General features: G+C 39.2%; 1 protein-coding gene across 2 annotated transcripts in view; it reads left to right on the forward strand.

Annotated features, from left to right (window-relative positions):
- AASDHPPT (aminoadipate-semialdehyde dehydrogenase-phosphopantetheinyl transferase) overlaps positions 1-22,455 on the forward strand; it is an 871,134-nt gene extending 848,679 nt beyond the window's left edge. The window contains exon 6 of one of the 2 annotated variants that reach the window (XM_044072600.1): positions 21,937-22,455. In XM_044072600.1, the coding sequence (XP_043928535.1) occupies positions 21,937-22,098 (162 nt within the window). In that variant the 3' untranslated portion in view covers positions 22,099-22,455. Of the gene's footprint in view, positions 1-10,369; positions 10,649-21,936 lie in introns of those variants that run through there. The other variant, XM_044072601.1, reaches the window with a different exon arrangement.
- The last annotated feature ends 970 nt before the right edge of the window (positions 22,456-23,425 follow it).

Raw genomic sequence — 23,425 nt, forward strand, 5'->3', positions numbered from 1 at the left:
ATAATTTAAATTCTTCTCCTGAGTTGAAGAGAACAAAGTGCATCTGTTGTTGAGGCATTACTTACCTGTCAGTTGAACCACTCACACGTTCACCACTGTGAGAACTGAACATCCTACCTATCTGGTTGCACATTCTAAAGAACACAGTATTTGCTGCATGTACCACAGGAAAATATAGGTGCCATAGGAGATAGTACCTCCATGGAATGCTTACTTGGTCTGCTTTTAATCAAGAACAAGAAACTGATAATAAGCAGTACTCCAAAGGTTTTAGAGACTATTGAATTTTAATACCTAATAGTAAAAAATAGCATTCTAATGCAGAATGATTTGGACTTAAAATATAGAATCCAAATGAAAATTACATGTTTATAACTAGGAGTATCAGAGAGCTGATTCAGCTAGTAAAATATTCATTCCTGGAAAGTGTGTATATTTTTTGTACTTTATTTATTCATATTCAAGACCATGGAAAACATTTTTTTTTTAGGAATAGAGTATTAAAACGTATAAAAAATCCAGAAAATCAGATTTAATGCAACGCTCGAGATTTGCAAAAGATATACAGATCATTGTCTGACTGTGAAAAACTAGAAAATATTATGTAATTATCTAAGAATATTATAATTGTGATCTCTGTCAATCATAGTTATTTAATTTTAGGGAATCAAGCAGCTTAGTAAAACCCCAGTGAAAATACTTTGCAAGTTTATGAGTGGCTATAGTATCTAAATACATAATTCTTAAATGTAAAAGCAATTGCCTAGCAGTAATGTACAGTGCATGCCCATGAATAATGAAATACATAAGTCTTCAATTTGATCTCTAACAAACTATTTCTTAAACTAGTCTGGGTAGTTTTACTTAAATACCATTATAATCAGGACTGTATAAACAATGGAAGAATTAAGTAGTTTCCTAATATCCGGAGGAATAGCATAATGAATATGTTTTAACTTGGTTAACTGTGCATAAAGCTCTGCAGCCCAAAAATTGAATATGTACTGGAGAACACAAATGAAAATTACTTTCCCTAACATTTTTATATTTTCAATTTCTTCATTACTAAAAACCTTAAAATGAACCTTATATTTGCAACCACAGCTTATAACCTTCATTATTGCAGTACTAATAACAAACCGCTTTTCTGTCCCCAGGATAAATGGAGATATTTCTTACAAACAAAATCTCAGTTTGTATATCAGAATAAATCACAAACTTAAAACTAGTTTAATCCATCGATGCATACTACATTAGCTGAGTCAGAACCTTTTGATCTCCCACCAGAACCAGTTCATAAGAAACAGACTTGCAAGCAGAAGCACGTAGACTCATCTCCAGAGTTCTTCATTGAAGGCATTGATGGGATGAAGGTGAAGGCTCCTCTAGGTCCCTTTTAGAAGATGTCACCTTCTGTGAGATCCTTGAATTGTTGACGCAGAGAGAGTGATGGTCCATTAACAATCCTTCACCAGACAGGTCTGTGTTCCTGGAAGCCTTTAGTTCTGGCTGAATGTCATCCTGGATGGTGCCACCCATTAACCTCCTCATTGACCTCATGATCCAACAGGCATGGAAGGATCCTGATGTGGTGGAACCAATCCCCAAACAACCTGACAGGTTTTTGGCAGCACCAAAGGAAAGGAAACACTGGAGTAAGGGTCCACCAGTGGATGCTATGGTGGCAACAGCAACCACTAAAAATAAACTGTTGGAGGAAAGTTCTTCAGTTCATCACCTTAAAAGTGAGTCTAGGACTATGGACTGTTTTGGGAAATGGATATATGCTTTAGTGACTTTCGCATTTAGAGAGCTGTATTATTTGGCCCACTTTGCTAAATTTCAGAGAGACCTGACCAAGAAGCTCTCCAAGTCTGCCTTGGGTAATTTGCGTGCGGATGTTCAGAAGACCATGGACTCCCAGCCATGTACCCTTCATTCTACTTCCAACTTAGCCATATGACTGCTTTCTAATGAGGCTGATAGCTCAGCAAGGGCAGCAGATGCTGGCATCACCATGGGTCAGCACACCTGGTTGTGTCTGATTTTGCAGAAAGCTTTAAGACATCGTTCATCAATGCCCCCTTTGATGGCTTCATTCTGTTTGGACTAAAGGAAGAAGACACACTGACCAGGAGTTAGTAAGATGGTAAGACTCTCCCTGTAATGGGAATCCATCTTGGCACTCCCCAGAGAACTTTTTCTAGGAATCAAAGAGCTAGAAAGAAAATTTGATTCCATACATCACAGAGTTCTTATTATGACAGCCCTGGGGATAGACCTTCTCATTACAGAGGAGTAGGTAATTACAATGGACATCAACCTAGTGGCAGAGGCAGACAATACAGCTAGGGTTTTCATGATCCCTTCACTGAGAAACCCTATCGGTGTTTCTGAAGGGTTACCCAACTCCTGCACTTTGAAGGTAGTTGGTGGCAGTTATCCATACACCCACAAGCCTGACAGAATGTAGCAACAGATTATTTTGCTTTTCACTACTTCGGTAGGCGCTTTAACTATAAAATGTCGCCGGATACAGTCCCGGCTACCGGAGTTCATAAACGTCACAAGGATAAAGACAGGCCTCCGAGGTCCAAATCTGATGATACTGCACAACCGGAGCCAGCTTCAGGTTCGGCCGTCGTCAGTGAGGCGCTTTTGCAGCCCCTGTCGTCGGCCATTTCAGAACCGATGGCCGAAACGGACTCGCATGAGGAGCCAACCAGGCCTTTGAATATTTCTGTTGCAGGACCTTCGGACAACACTCCTTCGGATGGGTCCGGAGCCGCTGTGCAGGTACCGGCTTCTGAAGGGGTTTTCAGGCCTACTCAGCTAATAATAAAGGCAAAGCCAAAGACAAAGGCAAAGACTCCTTCAAAATCAAAGTCTTCTACACAGGCTTCTTCTGATTGGGCTCCTAAGTCACAAAAGCAGTTACTCAAGATGGCGGAGGATTTGATTACTATGATTAGGGGTTCTCATCCCCCTCCAGACAAAAGGCCAAGGCAGGATATTTCTTATGATTCCTCTGATCAGGCTTCTGTTTCCTCAGTTTCTTCTTCTGATCAGGAATATTCTTTCCCTCCTTATGAGGATTCTGATGCTGAAGAATCCATTCCTTCAGCTTCTCCTCCTGAGGATTTCTCTTTTGGGGAAACTTTGCATGAAATGAGGGAACATTTCCACTGGGAAGGACAGGAGTATTTGGAATCCAAGAAAAGGTTGAGGGAATTTCTTCTTCTTCCCCAGCATAGACCCCTGGCTATTCCTCCTGTTTTGGATATTGTGGATGATGCCTTTTCGGAGGCTAACTTAATCCCTGACTCCCTTCCTCCTGCTCCTGTGAAACCTGATAGATATTACAGGGTTCCTGATTCCCATCAGTTCTTGTACAAGAACCCTTCTGCTGACCCTGAAACCATTTCCCAGGGTCCTAAGGGAGCTAAGGCCGCTTCTGCCAAAAATCCTATTCCTACTGAAAAGGATTCTCGATCCTTAGAAAGATGGGGTAAAAAAGTGTACACTTCTGCTACTTTGTCCATTAGGGCTTTAAACTGTCAATTTCATATGTTTAAATACCAGCAATTTCTATTGTCTGTCTTAAAACAAAAGCTTACTTCCAATTCTGCCTGTGAAGAGGATAAGGAATTACATGATTTACTGCATGCCACTGAACAGGTTGGGAAGCATGGTTTACACTGTGGATTTGATGCCTTGGAGGCTTCCTGTAGGGCTGCGGCCTCTGGCACCGTTATTAGGAGACATGCATGGCTAAAGGAACAAAATTTACCTAAACAGGTAAAGGCAAAGTTATTGGATGCTCCTGTTCAGCCTAATGTGTTGTTTGGATCTATAGCTGAAGAGGTGATTAAAAAGATGGAGGACAAGGCGAAATCAATGCAAACAGTTAAAGATTTCTTACAAGTATAGCCACCAAGATTTAGCAGGAATTGGCCTTCAAAAAATTGGTCCTTTCCCACTTCAGACAGGCCTCAGAGGGGAAGATATAGACGTCCCAGAGGTAGGCCTCAATCACAAGCTGCTTATAGACCAAGACAGTGGACTGCTTCCACCCCTAGGGGAGGGGAGGACAGGCCGCAGTCTCAAAGGAAACAAACTCAATGACTGCCTCTGTTGGGCTGCAGGAACGTCTTGCCTGGAAGCCCCTCTCGGAGGGAAACTCTCTCTTTTCTACCAAAAGTGGACTCATATAACCCAGGACAAATGGGTTTTGGATGTGATTTTAAGAGGTTACAAATTCCATTTTCATACCTTGCCAAGACCAAGCGGATGGCCAGACCTTCCAAAACATCAATGGACGGAGGCCTTAAACCAAGTGGAGGCTCTTTTGGCTATGAATGCCATAGAACTGGTACCTCTTTCAGAGATGGGAAAAGGGTTTTACTCAAGGCTCTTTCTAGTACCAAGAAAGCAAAATTCATGGAGACCCATTCTGGATCTATCGGTCTTGAACACCTTTCTAGAGATTCCAAAATTCAAGATGCTTACTCTACAGCAGTTACTTCCAATGCTGTCCAAAGATGCATGGATGGTGACTTTGGATTTAAAGGAGGCATACTTACACATTCCCATCAGGCAGGATCGCAGAAAATTCCTCAGGTTCAAGGCCGGATCGAGGCACTTTCAATTCTCTGCGCTGCCCTTTGGATTATCTACTGCGCCCAGGGTCTTTACCAAATGCCTGGCTCCAGTAGTAGCTTACTGCAGACTCAAGGGAATTCAAATTTACCCTTATATGGATGATTGTTTAATTCAGGCAGTCAGCAAGGATGTCTTACTCCAGCATCTAGACTTTGTACAAAACCTCCTCAAATTCCTGGGATTCTCTGTAAACATAAAAAAGTCAAATTTGACACCATCACAACAGATAACTTTTCTGGGTGCTCTTCTAAACTCTACAACCCAGATGGCATTTCTGACAGCCGAAAAACAATTACAGCTGGCATCAACTTTCAAAGCCTTGGCAACTCTGACCCATCTATCTGCAAGGAAATTCCTGCAGGCTTTGGGTTACATGGCCTCCTACATCCTTCTCGTACCATATGCAAGACTACACATGAGGAAAATACAGTGGTACCTAAAAAGTGTATGGTCTCAGCATTACCACAGTTTGGACATACTGATTCCTGTCCTTCCTTGCCTTCAAAAGGAACTTCTTTGGTGGTCCAGGGCATGTGCTCTAAACAAAGGGAAGCCCTTCCGTGTACCTCCTGCCTCTCAGATTCTAACCACAGACGCCTCGGATTATGCTTGGGGAGCCCATTTTCAGGGCAATTGCCTGCAGGGCCTTTGGACAAAGGATCAGAAGCACCTGCATATCAACTTAAAGGAAATGTTAGCCGTTCAGAAAGCTCTATTGGCCTTCAGGAATCTCATACATCCAGGACAACTACTAATACGGACAGACAACACCACAGTTATGTGGTACATAAACAAGCAAGGGGGATCTCATTCCTACCCCCTTTGCAGACTAACCATGGATTTATGGAACACAGCTCTAGCTTGCAATCTGGATCTTCAAACTCAGTTTCTACCAGGAACACAAAACTTACTGGTAGGCAGTTTGAACAGAAACCTTTCGGATCCACACGAATGGATGCTGGACACCAAAGTATTCAGGATGATAACAGCAGAATGGGAATGTCCTCACATAGATCTCTTTGCATCCCATCTAAATCATCAGCAACAGAATTTCTGCACCAGGACATTCCACAGAGAGGCTTGGAAAGTGGATGCCCTGTCATTCAGTTGGAGGAACCTCTCGGGATATGCCTTTCCGCCTCTACCTCTTCTTCCACGAGTTTTATTGAAGATAAAGCAGGACAAACCTAAGATGATAATCTTGTTGGCTCCGAATTGGCCTCGGCAGTTTTGGTATCCAACTCTATTGAACCTATGCCTGAAGCCTCCTTGGATTTTATCTCAGTTTCCGAACCTTCTGTCCCAACATCAGGGTCAGGTTCTTCATTCTCATGTCAGAACTCTCAGCCTGGCGGCCTGGTTAATCCAGGACCTTTGATTTCTTCCCTCTTACCCAAGCAGGTTATGGATGTCATTTTAGAAGCCAGACGTCCTAGCACTAGGAAATCTTATGCAGGAAAATGGAAAAGATTTTGTTCCTGGATGCAGGCTCAGGATTCTGATCCTCTTCTTCCTAACATTTCTTTAATTTTACTTTACTTATCGGATCTCTTGCATAAGGGTCTCTCTTTCTCTTCTATTAAGATCCACGCTTCTGCTATTTCTGCTCATTATGATACAGACCCTCCCATCTTTTCCCACCAGCTCATGAGACAATTCCTCAGAGGGGCTAAGAACTTACGGCCTCCTAGATCTCCTCCCATTCCTGCTTGGGATCTCAACTATGTTTTGGAAAAACTAACCTTGCCTCCTTTTGAGCCTGCTGCCTCTTCTGACATCAAGTTTTTATCTTGGAAGACAGCTATCTTGTTAGTCCTTACCTCTGCCAGGAGAGTTTCAGAGTTACAAGCTCTTATGGCTGTGGAACCTTATATTATTTTTCATCAAGACAGGGTATCTTTGAGGACTAATCCTACTTTCATGCCTAAGGTGGTTTCCAAAGTGGCTTTAAATCAAACTATCCACTTGCCAACTTTTTCCCCACTCCTCAAAACAAAGGGGAAAGGATCTTACATTCCTTGGATGTACACAGACAACTGCGTTTTTACCTGGACAGAACCAAGGACATCAGAAAATCAGAGCAATTGTTTGTTTCTTATGCTTCCAGTTCCCAAGGTAAAGCCATTTCAAAACAGACCATTTCTAAATGGATTGCTCATGGAATCAGATTTTGTTATTCACACCATGGAAAGCAAATCCCAGGGAGTATACGGACTCATTCCACCAGAGCTGCTGCCACTTCTGCGGCCTTCCTCAGGGGAGTTCCTACCAAAGACATTTTGGAGGCTGCAACTTGGAGTTCAGTGCATACTTTTTCTAAGCACTACAATCTACCTCTCTACTGTACGTCTAGGGCAGGCTTTGCCTCTGAAGTCTTGCAGGGCCTTTTAGCCACCCCTCCTTCTTTATGACCACCTCCCTTTCTTTCAGTTTTGGGATTCTACCCTACAGTCATGACTGCAACAGTGAAACACGATGAACATAGTACAGTTGTGTACACCTACCATAAATGTAGATGTTCGAGTGTCTTCACTGTTGCAGTCTTGGTTTCCCTCCCTCCTGTCCCCTCTTCTTTTTCCTTTTTTACCATTCTTCTGAGGTGTATTTGCAAAGGTTCTGGGACCTTTTTCATTTTGGGACTCCTGACATCTGGGGCAAGAAAAACTGGAGAAGATGGCGTCGGCTGTCAGCTTTGTACTTCTGGCGCTCTGACATCAGGAGGCATGGCTGAACAACCGACGCCGGACCCAGACTTTGAGATTCTGGCTGACCGAGGGCTGGAACCCTACAGTCATGACTGCAACAGTGAAGACACTCGATCATCTACATTTATGGTAGGTGTACACAACTGTTCTTTTCTGTTAGTCTGGGAACCCAGGGAAGTGTGAAGAATGATGTAATGTAACCCAGGGAAGTGTGACGAATGATGTAATGTGAACCAGGAATGTGATTTTAAAAACAGAGAGAATCAGAGAGCATTAAGCATTTTTGTCTTGACCATCCAACTGATCAGCACTCTGCCTGTGTTTATATGTAACCTTATCTTAGACTTGTGTTTTCTCGTAGAAATAGCTAGAAACTAGAAAGATTAGACTAAGTGTTTTTCTGTGGTGTCAGAACTGTACTACTGAATTATTTTAAGTATTTCTCTGTGATCTCTGCACTGTTGACTAGCACTGTGTAGTAAAAAGTATTGTCTTGTGTTTTGACTATTTGTTATTAAATATTTTAAACCCTTTCAACTGTGGCTGTTTTTGTAGAGATAATGTAAGCTCTTTAGAGTACTTGCATGCCTTTGGTAAAATTGTACAAAGTCATTCCAATAGCTTTAGCCATGGGCTATACTACCAATTGGATAATAATATTGCACAGTAATAATTGGACACCCTTTTAAGGGCCTTTAAGTAGCTGATAAATATTAGTGGGTGGTGGCAACTGGTACTACCGTATAGTCTGGGAAAAAGGGGTACAGCTGGTTAACCTGTGCCTGCCTTCCCCAGGAGTGTCTGTGTGGTTGTATAAACTCTTCTCAAAGTGTGTGTGTGTGTGTGTGTGTGTGTGTGTGTGTGTGTGTGTGTGTCTGCTGTTTGGGCAGGGACACGAAGCACTGGTTGGACAGAGAGGGTGCTGGAGGTTTTAGCTTGCCCACTAGGCTGAGATCTGGACCGTATAGCTGTGCCAGTGAGGAGTCTTATTGGGGACCTGGAGAGCAAGGGAGCGACCAGCCCCGGACTGACTGTGATCTTTGTGTGCTCTTAAGGGAAATTGCACTTTACTGTGTGTATTTGTTATCCTTTCCTCCTATATGAGACGCCCCTCACTGGTGTTAGTGGTGAGGATTGAGGCTCATTGATTGCTGGGCCAGGGCACGGGTGTCACAAAGGGCATGGATTAATCTTGGAGTTCATGAAGTGTATAGAAAAGTTATGCTGGGGCTGTTTGGCTGTATAAACATGGATATTATTGAGGAAATTTATAAAATATTAGTGTGGAAAGGAGTTCTGATATGGATGCATGCAAGGCTTTCTGTATCAAGAGAGGGAATGTAGTCAGAGTTGATGGTCAGATTAGACTGAGTGGATTTCTCTGTCTGTCTGTAACACAGTTAATGACAGAAAATATGCTGTTTTTGTTGACACTGCTTAAAATAGAAAATCAGATATGTTTAAAATGTAATTGTTCTTGTAGAAGGATACGCCTCATTTGCCTTGTATAGAGCGAGATGTACCTCCTACACTGCTGTTAACAGTATATTCTAAATCTGAGGTTGCACAGCTTCAATTTTTTTCCAAGAAAACAAATGTGTCCCTTACTCACAAAGTTGTTTAATCTCAGAGTTGAATGGAGTTTTCTGATGTCCAGAGGACTTTGCCCCTGCGAAGATGAATGCAAGCTGTAGCTGTATTTTACTTGGTGTCTGTTTGTTGCAGTGTTTCTGAATATAAATTTAGATATCTGCTATATCTGTTATGTGCACTCAGTGAGCTAAGATATTCTCATAAACATTTGGTTTATGGATTGCATTATAGTAGAAATATGTAAGCACCCTAGTACAGTGGCTAAGTTTAGGTGGTTTGCCAGTGTACAGCAGGGTTTTATAGCATTTGTTTTGATCCAATTAGCATTCCCTTGAGTTGCACAGCATTAATTTGTCATCTTCACTGCTTTTGTGTACAACTGATATTACTTGGATTTATATAGGTGCCTTTTCCCTGAATTTATGATGACAAGTTTATAGTTTGATTTGTGCATAATTTTTTATGAGTTTGCAGTTTAATAATGAATAAATTATTAATGTTCACAGATGGACAAATGTTTGGAATATAACGAGGTAGACAGTAGAGTGTGTCATTTAGGCTTAATGCTAGATTTGATGTGTGATTTTTGTGGACCATATTAGCACAGTTACAGGTGCTGCTTAGGCTACTTTGTACAATTTTAAACAAGTTAAATGTGCTTATTAGAAACATTTTAACACCACTTGTTTTCCTAATTATAGTGAAATATACCCCTGTTTTTATGGGTTTACTATTCAGACATTTTTTCAAAGATTAGTGAATGTATCCTTCTGTGTATAGGATATAATTTACCTTTTCAAAAAAGGTATACGGTGTGCCCAGTAATTTGATACTTAGTGATTTTCTAGTGGAGTTTTATCAACCTCATGGAGGTGGGAAGTGTTTCATATTCATGCAGCTGTCTTCATTCTGTTTTACTGGAACTTCAAATACTTCCAGATATTCCATCTATAATTGCACATTTATACAGGAAACATTCTCAATTTATTTTGAAACTATAATTTCAGTGGTTAAACAAGAGTACAAGGCTGTCTTTGCCAAAATTAAGCTTTTGCAACATTTGTATTCATTGCCCTGTTTATTTAGATATTTTTTATGACCCATATTTGAAGGTTGACATATGTGCCTTTTTAATACAGATATAAAAACAAATAAATGACATGAAAAAATAACTTAAGTTGCACCTGAATTTAAAATAGCCCAGGCTGAACATAAGTCTTGGGGAGGGTACCCGTGTATACATAGTTGAACAGCTTGTATGTTTTAAATATTAACACAGTAGTCTTTTTTACTGACTGTACATTATTATGTAAAATTCTTACTGGGGCATGTTATATTCTACGCATGCATAGTGAACACACAAAGAATTGCAGCCACCTTTACTATACATTCTAATTTTCTTTTTACAGGTTCTTTTTGCCAGAAAGCAAGAACATACCACAGTTTACAACTTTGAATTTTCATGAACTGTTGACAGTGGCCATTCCAATGACACCAGAGGATCCTGCATATTGGGACTGCTTCAGTTCTAAAGAAGAATCCCCAGTATGTCAGACTCCTGTGCAGAAATGATGACTGCGATCTGACTGAAATGTTTTACCACTTTTAAAGACACTGTAGAATTTCAGTGCTGCATTTGCTTGTCTGCATCTTTATTTCCTTATTATAATTACAATTTCTAAACATCATGAAAAAGAATCCACAGAAGTCTTGTAAATCAATAAGGAAATATCATGAATAGAGCATTTTGTGTTTTCTGAATGTCATTTGGCCAAGGTTTGATTTAATTCTGAAAAGAAATGTGATCTGATTTTCTCAAGCTTCAACCTGTAGATTAGGGTTGCCACCTGTTCAAATGCCCCAAAGTGGGACATTTTGGTAATACAAACGTCCAGATTTTGCAGGGCAAACATACCCATTTGCCAGTACAAAGGACAGAACTTCACTTTTGCCTAAATAAAGCTTATTCTTGTAGCATTTTAGTTAAGCTTATTCTGTTTCTTATAATATTTAGATATTTCAGGTACAGACTGTTTTTGTGCAACTATTACATAAAATATAGGAAATATGTTTGTCCTAAAATCTCAGGACATTTGCCATTTTTTCGATTTCTTTGCAGGACACAACTGCCCAAAGAGGGACTGTCCCTCGCAAAGTGGGACAGGTGGTAACCCCACTATAGACTATCGGATTCAACACCAGCCATCTCGGAATCTTCAGTACAAGAGCTCTGCCTCCTCTATCCTTAATACCCTGCTCTCAAACTCTCTCTCTCTCTTCCTGGATGTAATTTGCCACCTTCAAGAGTGGATCTTGGTCTTCAGAGTTCTGCTACTGCATCTTTTTTTTTTTTTGATAGCTGTAGGTGACTTTTTGTCTTGTGTTTCCTCTATCCTTAGTTCTTGCTGTCTGCTTGTAGGTATATGTTTCAAGTTAGGTTGGTTATTGGTTAGGCGTGGTACTTGAGTTTTCTGTGTGTTCTTTTTGTGTTTACCATTCAAGCCTTTTTCTTCTGCCTTAAAAAAAAATTCTTTCTCTTTCATAAGTGTGGTTAGGCAGTTAAGTTCTTTTTTGTATGTAATACTACTATAGTTGTTGATGATAGAGTATTTAGATAGTTCTGATTTGTCTGTTAGATACAGTGATTTATTTTTTGTGTGTGGCAGCATGTGTTTGTGTGTGGAGTGCCTTGCTTATTACTGTGGCAGTTGCTAGGTGAGAGGTATTAAGTTTTGTGGTGTTGGCTTTGTTGTGGAGAAGGAGGAAGCCTTATTTGGTTTTCTAAAAGATGTGTCTTAATGAAAAAAGAGCAGACACAAATTGTCTCCAGCAAGATGCACAAGATTGTTTTTACTGTTTGGGCTATTGCCCATTTAGAAGGCTCACCCTGTCAGAAGCCTATGTGGCTTCTTTGGTGCCAGAGCCATCAGTGTGTGTTGGTCAAGGAAAGGAATGCTCCAATCATCAGCAATCTCCTTTTGTCCTGTCCCTCTCCTAGCAAAAAACATCCAAGAAGAGGGGGAAAGAGCAGTCCTGGGACAAAAAGGATACTAAGTCCCACAGTAAAGAACAAGGGATCGCAAATGATCCTGTTCGTCCACCAAGGGTCAGCTGGGGCCAAATGTTCCATGATCTTCAGCACTTACAGCTCAGCAATGATTCTTGTTTGGCTCTGTACTCTGGACCTTAATGGTTTCCAGAAGACATACAATTCCATCCACTGTCAGCATTCCCAGTCCCTTCTTGGCAGAGAGGACCCTTCAACCTCAGTGGACAGGTTGTACTCCCCCTTCCTGTCCCACATAATGAAAGCAGAACTCTCATCACCTTCCACCACCTCACGCCCAAATGTCTCCTGTTCAGAACTGTTTCTTAGATCTGATTCCATTGGAGAAAGTTCACTTTGAGAGCTCACATCATCGGTGGCATCTTCTGTCAGCTGTGGGTCATTTGAGAGCATTAAACTATCAGATTTGGAACAGCTGATGTGGCCCTTCTTCTCAGCCCAGATACAGCTAAGAATCCACCCAGCCTGCTCAGCTTATTTACTTGGGGCTCATATAACATACCCCTCCCAGTTCATTTGGCTCCAGGTTTGGGTTCAGGTGGCTGACCACTCCCTGTCAGCTAGTGGTTTAGCCCTTCAGGCGTGACTCCTTCGCCGGCTTTCTAGACTCAGGCATTGACAGAGCTGGACATGGCTTGTGTCGAGGGGTTGGGGAGCCTGGCTCAAGAGGTGGGTTAGCTTTCTTGGTTTTACAGATCATTGCTGCCCTGGGGGTTTGACACTTGACAGTTTGACCAGTCTCTCTGGGCTGCAGGAGCCAGTCAGAATAACTCGATACTGGAGGCTCACTCAGTTCTATGAATCCAAGGAGTGCGCTGGGTCCAGCCTCAGGTTTTTGGGAGCCTCATCTGCCTCTAACCTTGACATATTTAATTTTTCTATAAATATTTCCATTTGTACCTTTTGATTTCCACATTTCTCTGCTTTATACTGGTTTTCATAAAATGTCCAAAATATTTCTTATTTTTCTTGTTATAGGCTCCCTAAGCTTGGCAACAACCCTTTCTACTTTCTGTTGCCTAGGTCATTATGCTAAAAGTTTTTGTGCTCTGGAGTTATCAAAATAGGTGCTTCACAGCAGTCTTTCTAAACTCATGTATATTATCAAGGTAATTCCTTATTTTCTGTTTAGCACTCTGCACTTGTTCCTTTTCTTGTTCTGAGAAGTTTCCCTTATTCTGCAATACTTTAACCTTTCACTGTCCTTCTAAATAATTATTGTAACTTCTTAACTGTATCTCTCTTTCTTTTATTTCCATCATATTTTTAAACTCCAGTTTAATTTTATCCCATTCCCTGGCTATATTTTCAGAAGAAATTTATATATTCTGTTATAATTCCTGAATAATTTCATCTACCCATTCCTTAAATTCCTCTCTTTTAAAAAATAGGTGGGGAAGCACCAGTGTTTTATTTTTGTTTCATTACTCAGCATTTTATTTTAGTTATTATTGGTGTGTAGTCTAAAATAGTTATTTTCATGTCTATCAAAATTTTCAATTCAATGCACATGTTCCTGTGAAATATAATTTCTTTCTGGCCTAGCACAGTCTTTGTACTTTGGGAAATAATATGTAAACTAATTCTGAACTTCTGCTACTGAATTCTCATATTCCATACCAAATATTTTCATAAATTTCTTCAAAAATCTACTCTCTTATATTATATTTTCCCTTCTGGACCCTCCAGATACATCTTCACTTCTGCAAATCAAATTCCAGTCCCCACCTATAAGTAATATTCCCTGTTGAAAGCTGATTATTTTCCCGGAATCTTCTTAAGTTCCATTATAGCAATTTTAGGTGGAATATGATTACATGCCAGTATAACCCGCCTCTCTTGCCAGTTGCACCTTAGTACTACAAATCTACAGTTACCTTTTTCCCATCTTCTATCAGTATTGAAGCACATCTTACAGTTAATAAAAGTACTCCCCTTTTCCTATGTCTCAGATATTCCCCTGAATAATCATCCTGAAATCCATTCTTTATCAAATTTACATGCGCAGTTCTTTCCAGATGTCTCCTGTAGCATACTTATTTGCACTCTGAATTTTTAATATAGATCATTTTTAATATAGATCATTAATATTTAATTTTTGTATATATCTTTAAGACCATCCACATTTAAAGATAATATGGAAAGTGTTGTCATTATGTTAGGAAATCATCACCTCTTACGTGTAACATCTTTTTTTTTTTTTTTTTTTTAATTAGATGTCTAGTTTCGGCTTTTGTGTTACATGCATACACTAATGTTTGGCAGGTTGATCTTTTATACAGCTGTTTCTTGTCATATCCATTTGAGCCTATGTCACATCTTACAAAACCCTTAAAAAACACACCCCTAAACCCATTAACTTAATATAAGCACACAAAACTATGTACATCTTCAAATAATGAGGTTTAACTCTCCTAATAGGAACAGTTCTCCCAGACTGACAATCACACTCACAAGCTTGAACTATCCTATAATGAAGGCTATTCATAGTAAGACACATGGTACAACCTGTGCTTCTACTTCCAACTAAGTGCTGTCTGTTTTGTCTTACCTTTATTCCTCTCCCAGATGAGAAAACACTTGAATGCTTTCAGGAAACATTGTCTCCTAGCCATTTAAAGAAAGAAGTGTTCTATTTTTTATTGCCCTTTTATCAGATTGTCTCCATAGAAACATGAGGACCAGATACACAGTTGCCTCCACTACAGTCACTCATTTATTTGCTAGAGGAACATTTTTCATTCTATTCAGTGTTCTTTTATTTATTTGCTTCCCCTTAAAACTTGTGATTTGATCAAACCAATGACCTTAATTCAGATATTCCCCTATGGCAAAGTGAGAAAAAGCATATCAAGTTTTCTTGTATCATGCTTTTTTGTCCATACTTTTCTTCTCTTTTTACACCGCAGTGCCTACATTTCTTAAAACTAAACAAGGAGAAAGAAAGAAAGAAGGAAAAAAAGCAGGGGCACCTGTTTATTTTAATATCAGTATTACACACAGAAATAATCAAGAAAGCTTTACTTTGTAGCAAGCATTTTATGTCATGCATTATAAAAATTGTACTGTTAAGAACAAAAGTTTGTTTTACTTAAAATTTTGTTTTACTTAGTTAATTTCCTTTCTCTTTCCCCTCCTAAATGTTCTTCCAAACAATAATGACGTGCAGTAGGGCATATATACTTTGGAATCCTCCACAAGTTTAACAAAGTCAAAGAAGTCCAATATTTCCAGGTTTTCTTCTTCCATCATGTTTCACAAATATAATTAATGGTCTGTAATCCCACATTTATTCTTCAATTTCTGAGCTGATAGTTTTCTTCCTGTTGATCTCCATCTCCCAAATCCAGTCTCTATTTAATTTTCAACATAGTCCTTGGTCTTCTAGTCAACTTTTCTGCTTTTTGTTCTGTCTCTCAACTATTTTCCTTTGAAACATTGGAAAACGTTTCACTGGGATAGTCTCTCTATGGGCATTATTACCAGAAGAACAATAAACAGAATCTTATTCTGTTTTATAGCTCACTTTTTGTTGGACTATCTTTTGTATTTCCTCCAAAGCATGTTTTGCATCAAAGGATGATTTTGACCCACCAGAAAAGAATATTCTGAAAATAGCAGCTTGAGTCACACACTTGCTTCTTGGCATTTCCTGATTACTAGAATAAGTTTATTTATCTTCTGCCTGGTATACAGTAAGTAATCATTTTCCACAAATACTCTACTCTCTCCCACTTTCAGTACTTTGTCCTTCTGCAACATTTTTGTCAGAGTCAACTCACTCTGCTGGAAGAATTCCCATCTCTACTCTTCAAGGTCTAGTTTGCTTTCCCATAGCCAGGTTTGGAGCATACACATAATGTGCTCTTTCAATTAACAACTCCTGCTGTGGAATACCAGTCCAGTTGCTTATTTGTGCTGTCATACAGCAGAAAGTCTCAGGTTTTCCCTACAGGCACTGTCCTCTAATTCTGTTATTTTTGAAACATCTCTTCTTGAGCAGTCTCAGACACAGGCAGCCGTTTTTCATTTTGACCACTGATTTTTTTTTTTTTTTTTTTTTTTTTTTGCATTTTTATCACCTCATCTGAATATCTGTTTAAAGGTTCTTCCATTTTTCCAGCCTTTTGTTATTTGACTTGATATAGTCCTTTAATGGTTCATTTATTTTAATCAGCTCTGAACATATTTGACTTATTTTTCCTCTAGGTTACTAGAAGTCATGTCTTGTACTTTTTGCTGAACAGCTAGATGATTCTTCCCAGTCATTGTTTTCTTGTCAACTTTAATGACTGATTTTCTTTCAGGTTCTCTTAATTTCTTTTTTGTTGGCATCCAGACAGTGCACTTACTAGCCAGTTACGAAATGTACCCAAAAAGTCAAGTTCACTGGCTCTGTTTTCTGATTTTCTGTTTTCATACTGGGTGAGCTAAAATTAAGCTGTTAATCAGTGTGAAGCCATCTTGGAAGTTCCCATAATGGAATTTTTTCTGGATTTTTCCACGATAGTTCTAGTTATTCCACTATCAAAATGCAAAATGGATACAATCTCAAGTTTCCACATAGTGCATAATGATAATTCTGTGGCTTCCTTAAGAGTCTCTGAAGCCTTTTTGAAAGGAACTTTTCTCCTATGACTACCTATCAAAGATCTCATACCTCCCTGGGATATTACTACCATGCTACAGGCATTAATTCAGCCCCCTTTTGAAGCAGCCTTATACATTGATTTGGAGTTTCTGTCTTGGAAAACATTTTTTTCTGGGGGAAGTTACATCAGCCAGACAGATTTCAGAGCTGCAAGCACTTTCTTTCAAGCCTCCCTGTCTAGTATTCCATAAAGACAGAGTTTCCTTGAGAATTATTGCATCGTTCCTTCCTAAGGTGGCATCCAAGACTAATCCAAATCAGTCAATAAATCTACTAGTATTTTTTCCACAAGTTCTCAAACAAAGGTGAATACATTTTACACACACTAGGCATTCATCATCAACTTAGCTTCTATCTTCGTAGAACCAAGCAGTTAAAAAATTCTGATCACTTTATTGCTTACTCGAAGTCTAAACTAGGCAAAGCAGTTACTAAGGTTACTTTTTCCAGCTGGTTATCAGAGTGCATTTCTTTTAGCTACAATAAAATGGTTTGTCTTTATAATCTAAACATAAGGCTCATTCCACAAGAGAAACAGCCAAGTCAACAGCCTTTTCTAGCAGACTACCCATTCATGGCATTTGTGTTACAGCAACTTGGTCAGCCATTCAGTCTTTTGTATCTCATTACAAACAGGATGTACAATTCAGACCACATTCCTTCTTTGGTTCCACCATTCTCAGGAACACCCTTCCTTAGTAGTCCCCAGTAAAACAGCATGGGAGTCTGTCCCATGGTTGAATTGGATGAAAATAGACAACACTGGATAGAAAGTTATGTATGTACTGTAATGATGGCACCATGTTGTCTGATTTTTATCTGGTTCAAAATCCCTCCCTCTTGTCCCCCTTCCAGATTGACATAAATGTCTTCTGGTAGCTGGGTGGTTTTCTTGCACACCCTGTCTGTCCTAACGGACTGTAATCCAATACTTCCTTTTTACCTGTATGCTAGGTTTAGTTTTGAATGTTATTGCTATAGATTATTTACTAGGACAAACTCAATCTGAGGTACTAAAGTGGAGTGGAGGAAATTATGAGTAGAGAAGGAGTCAGAGCCCTGGAACTGAGAAGATTCATAATCGGTGCTGAGGTCAGATCTTATCCAATTCAACAACCCTTGGTTGAACCAGAAGAAAATCATACAACATGTATCTAATTTTATGCTAAGTCCATAACTTTCATATTTAAGCTATAATATATTAATATGTATGGTGTTCCACTAAGCAAAGTTGGGGAGCCTCAAAAAAAAAAAGGTGTGTTGTACACTGAATCAGGTATATGATTTGTAGACAAAGTAAAGTAGCTATTTCAGAGTATTTGTGGCTACAGTAGGTATGTGGCCCATGGATGCAGTTAGCAAGGAAAAGCATGTGAGTATTTTTTTTTCTTATCTCCCTATAGCTGACCATCAGCAGCTTCTAGGGGCCTGTCCTTGTTTACTGAGTCTGCTGAACCAGACTAGCCTTCTCTGTACTTTCTCTGACACCACATTCAGGGCTCGATGGGTGATCAAGGCATCCTGGAGAAGCGTCATGCTGCTGTTGTGGAAGAGTTGTTTTGTTATGCACATACATTGCCACCCCTCATATGACTTTATCTTGTCTCAGTGAAGAACAAAGAACATGCAGTGGACATTGCTTGAATATAATTTAACATCTGCAACAACTCAGCCACAATACCACCCCCTGAGGACAATACTCCCTGTGCATCCCCAGTTTCCACCAGTGATCATCTGCGAGGTGCAAGCTAATGTGAGCACTTGCACAGCCTGAAGAGGCGTGTCCATCTTCCCCAACTCTGCAGCCAAGCTGCTAATCAAATTCAGGTCACTTGGCCCATTAGTGAGGTTCAGTCCTTCTATGACACTGGCACAGGCTATGGTGAGTTTGAACATCAAAGGGGTCCATGGATTTTCTTTTCTGCATGAAGTAACCTCCTGGATCACACGTGAAAAGAAATGATTAATTTCAGTTGTGTAGTAAAACTGGGTTTGAGCTTGGAAACTGATTGGTTTCTTCATGTAAGTATTTTGTAATCTTTTAGATCATAGAGACTATTGACAGAATCACCATTTTGCATGGAGAAGGGTGTGAAGATTGGGTGAAGATAGATGAAGGCTGCCAGCCTAGCCAGATAGAATTTTGGAGATAATTCTGTCATCTGTAAATATTAATGTAAATCACAGGCTTGTTGTCTTAAATGGTAAAAATAGTGTTACATGTGGAACTGGAAAAAAATGTAAAAACAGTGCACTCTGCTGACCAAGTAAAGCATGTAGTGACCCTTTGATGTTGGGACTCGGAGCCATTGAGTCTAGAGTGGGGCATCCTGCCTATTGTTTTAAGGCCAGAGTTAATGGCCAGAATTTGCATGCATAAATGTCCTTTATTGCTGTGGGTTCTGCCCAGAGGTGAAGAATGTAAATGTAGTTTCTGTTAGCCTGGGAACCCAAGGAAGTGTGAAGAATGATGTAATGTAACCCAGGGAAGTGTGAAGAATGATGTAATGTGAACCAGGAATGTGATTTTAAAAACAGAGAGAATCAGAGAGCATTAAGCATTTTTGTCTTGACCATCCAACTGATCAGCACTCTGCCTGTGTTTATATGTAACTTTATCTTAGACTTGTGTTTTCTCGTAGAAATAGCTAGAAACTAGAAAGATTAGACTAAGTGTTTTTCTGTGGTGTCAGAACTGTACTACTGAATTATTTTAAGTATTTTCTGTGATCTCTCTACTCTTGACTAGCACTGTGTAATAAAAAGTATTGTCTTGTGTTTTGACTATTTGTTATTAAATATTTTAAACCCTTTCAACTGTGGCTGTTTTTGTAGAGATAATGTAAGCTCTTTAGAGTACTTGCATGCCTTTGGTAAAATTGTACAAAGTCATTCCAATAGCTTTAGCCATGGGCTATACTACCAATTGGATAATAATATTGCACAGTAATAATTGTACACCCTTTTAAGGGCCTTTAAGTAGCTGATAAATATTAGTGGGTGGTGGCAACTGGTACTACCGTATAGCCTGGGGAAAAGGGGCACAGATGGATAACCTGTGCCAGCCTTTCCCAGGAGTGTCTGTGTGGTTGTATAAACTCTTCTCAAAGTGTGTGTGTGTGTGTGTGTGTCAGCTACTTGGGCAGGGACACGAAGCGCTGGTTGGACAGAGAGGGTGCTGGAGGTTTTAGCTTGCCCACTAGGCTGAGATCTGGACCCTATAGCTGTGCCAGTGGGGAGTCTTATTGGGGACCTGGAGAGCAAGGGAGCGACCAGCCCCGGACTGACTGTGATCTTTGTGTGCTCTTAAGGGAAATTGCACTTTACTGTGTGTATTTGTTATCCTTTCCTCCTATATGAGACGCCCCTCATTGGTGTTAGTGGTGAGGATTGAGGCTCCTTGATTGCTGGGCCAGGGCACGGGTGTTACAAAGGGCACGGATTAATCTTGGAGTTCATGAAGTGTATAGAAAAGTTATGCTGGTGCTGTTTGGCTGTATAAACATAGATATTATTGAGGAGATTTTAAAATATTAGTGTGGAAAGGAGTTCTGATATGGATACATGCAAGGCTTTCTGTATCAAGAGAGGGAATATAGTCAGAGTTGATGGTCAGTTTAGACTGAGTGGATTTCTCTGTTTGTCTGTAACACAGTTAATGACAGAAAATGTGCTGTTTTTGTTGACACTGCTTAAAATAGAAAACCAGATATGTTTAAAATGTAATTGTTCTTGTAGAAGGCTAAGCCTCATTTGCCTTGTATAGAGAGAGATGTACCTCCTGCACTGCTGTTAACAGTATATTCTAAATCTGAGGTTGCACAGCTTCAATTTTTTTCCAAGAAAACAAATGTATCCCTTACTCACAAAGTTGTTTAATCTCAGAGTTGAATGGAGTTTTCTGATGTCCAGAGGACTTTGCCCCTGCGAAGATGAATGCAAGCTGTAGCTGTATTTTACTTGGTGTCTGTTTGTTGCAGTGTTTCTGAATATAAATTTAGATATATCTGCTATATCTCTTATGTGCACTCAGTGAGCTAAGATATTCTCATAAACATTTGGTTTATGGATTGCATTATAGTAGAAATATGTAAGCACCCTAGTACAGTGGCTAAGTTTAGGTGGTTTGCTAGTCTACAGCAGGGTTTTATAGCATTTGTTTTGATCCAATTAGCATTCCCTTGAGTTGCACAGCATTAATTTGTCATCTTCACTGCTTTTGTGTACAACTGATATGACCTGGATTTATATAGGTGCCTTTTCCCTGAATTTATGATGACAAGTTTATAGTTTGATTTGTGCATAATTTTTTATGAGTTTGCAGTTTAATAACGAATAAATTATTAATGTTCACAGATGGACAAATGTTTGGAATATAACGAGGTAGACAGTAGAGTGTGTCATTTAGGCTTAATGCTAGATTTGATGTGTGATTTTTGTGGACCATATTAGCACAGTTACAGGTGCTGCTTAGGCTACTTTGTACCATTTTAAACAAGTTAAATATGCTTATTAGAAACACTTTAACACCACTTGTTTTCCTAATTATAGTGAAATATACCCCTGTTTTTATGGGTTTAGTATTCAGACATTTTTTCAAAGATTAGTGAATGTATCCTTCTGTGTATAGGATATAATTTACCTTTTCAAAAAAGGTATACGATGTGCCCAGTAATTTGATACTTACTGATTTTCTAGTGGAGTTTTATCAATCTCATGGAGGTGGGAAGTGTTTCATATTCATGCGGCTGTCTTCATTCTGTTTTACTGGAACTTCAAATACTTCCAGATATTCCATCTATAATTGCACATTTATACAGGAAACATTCTCAATTTATTTTGAAACTATAATTTCAGTGGTTAAACAAGAGTACAAGGCTGTCTTTGCCAAAATGAAGCTTTTGCAACATTTGTATTCATTGCCCTGTTTATTTAGATATTTTTTATGACTCGTATTTGAAGGCTGACATATGTGCCTTTTTAATACAGGTATAAAAACAAATAAATGACATGAAAAAATAACTTAAGTTGCACCTGAATTTAAAATAGCCCAGGCTGAACATAAGTCTTGGGGAGGGTACCCGTGTATACATAGTTGAACAGCTTGTATGTTTTAAATATTAACACAGTAGTCTTTTTTACTGACTGTACATTATTATGTAAAATTCTTACTGGGGCATGTTATATTCTACGCATGCATAGTGAACACACAAAGAATTGCAGCCACCTTTACTATACATTCTAATTTTCTTTTACAGGTTCTTTTGCCAGAAAGCAAGAACATACCACAGTTTACAACTTTGAATTTTCATGAACTGTTGACAGTGGCCATTCCAATGACACCAGAGGATCCTGCATATTGGGACTGCTTCAGTTCTAAAGAAGAATCCCCAGTATGTCAGACTCCTGTGCAGAAATGATGACTGCGATCTGACTGAAATGTTTTACCACTTTTAAAGACACTGTAGAATTTCAGTGCTGCATTTGCTTGTCTGCATCTTTATTTCCTTATTATAATTACAATTTCTAAACATCATGAAAAGAATCCACAGAAGTCTTGTAAATCAATAAGGAAATATCATGAATAGAGCATTTTGTGTTTTTCTGAATGTCATTTGGCCAAGGTTTGATTTAATTCTGAAGAATGTGATCTGATTTTCTCAAGCTTCAACCTGTAGATTAGGGTTGCCACCTGTTCAAATGCCCAAAGTGGGACATTTTTGGTACAAACGTCAGATTTTGCAGGGCAAAACATACCCATGGCCAGTACAAAGGACAGAACTTCACTTTTTTGCCTAAATAAAAGCTTATTCTTGTAGCATTTTAGTTGCTTATTCTGTTTCTTATAATATTTAGATATTTCAGGTACAGACTGTTTTATGCAACTATTACATAAAATATAGGAAATATGTTTGTCCTAAAATCTCAGGACATTTGCCATTTTTTCGATTTCTTTACAGGACACAACTGCCCAAAGAGGGACTGTCCCTCGCAAAGTGGGACAGGTGGTAACCCCACTATAGACTATCGGATTCAACACCAGCCATCTTGGAATCTTCAGTACAAGAGCTCTGCCTCCTCTATCCTTAATACCCTGCTCTCAAACTCTCTCTTCCTGGGTGTAATTTGCCACCTTCAAGAGTGGATCTTGGTCTTCAGAGTTCTGCTACTGCATCTTTTTTTTTTTTCGACAGCTGTAGGTGACTTTTTGTCTTGTGTTTCCTCTATCCTTAGTTCTTGCTGTCTGCTTGTAGGTATATGTTTCAAGTTAGGTTGGTTATTGGTTAGGCGTGGTACTTGAGTTTTCTGTGTGTTCTTTTTGTGTTTACCATTCCAGCCTTTTTCTTCTGCCTTAAAAAAAATTCTTTCTCTTTCATAAGTGTGGTTAGGCAGTTAAGTTCTTTTGTAATACTACTATAGTTGATAGATATTTAGATAGTTCTGATTTGTCATTAGATAAGTGATTTTTTTGGAGTATGTTTGTAGTGCTTATTACTGTAGTTGCTAGGTGAAGGTATTAAGTTTTGTGGTGTTGGCTTTGTTGTGGAGAAGGAGAAGTTTGGTTTTAAAAAGTGTGATGTGAGCAGACACAAATTGTCTCAGCAAGATGCACAAGATTGTTTTTTTACTGTTTGGGCATTGCCCATTTAGAAACCACCTGTCAAGCCTATGTGGCTTTTGGTGCCAGAGCCATCAGTGAACAGTGGGCCAAGTTGTCAAGAAAGGAATGCTCCAATCATCAGCAAT

Source organism: Protopterus annectens, chromosome 5.part0 (genome assembly GCF_019279795.1).
Source record: "Protopterus annectens isolate FY-2018-M chromosome 5.part0, PAN1.0, whole genome shotgun sequence".
NCBI classification, from domain to species: Eukaryota; Metazoa; Chordata; order Ceratodontiformes; family Protopteridae; genus Protopterus; species Protopterus annectens.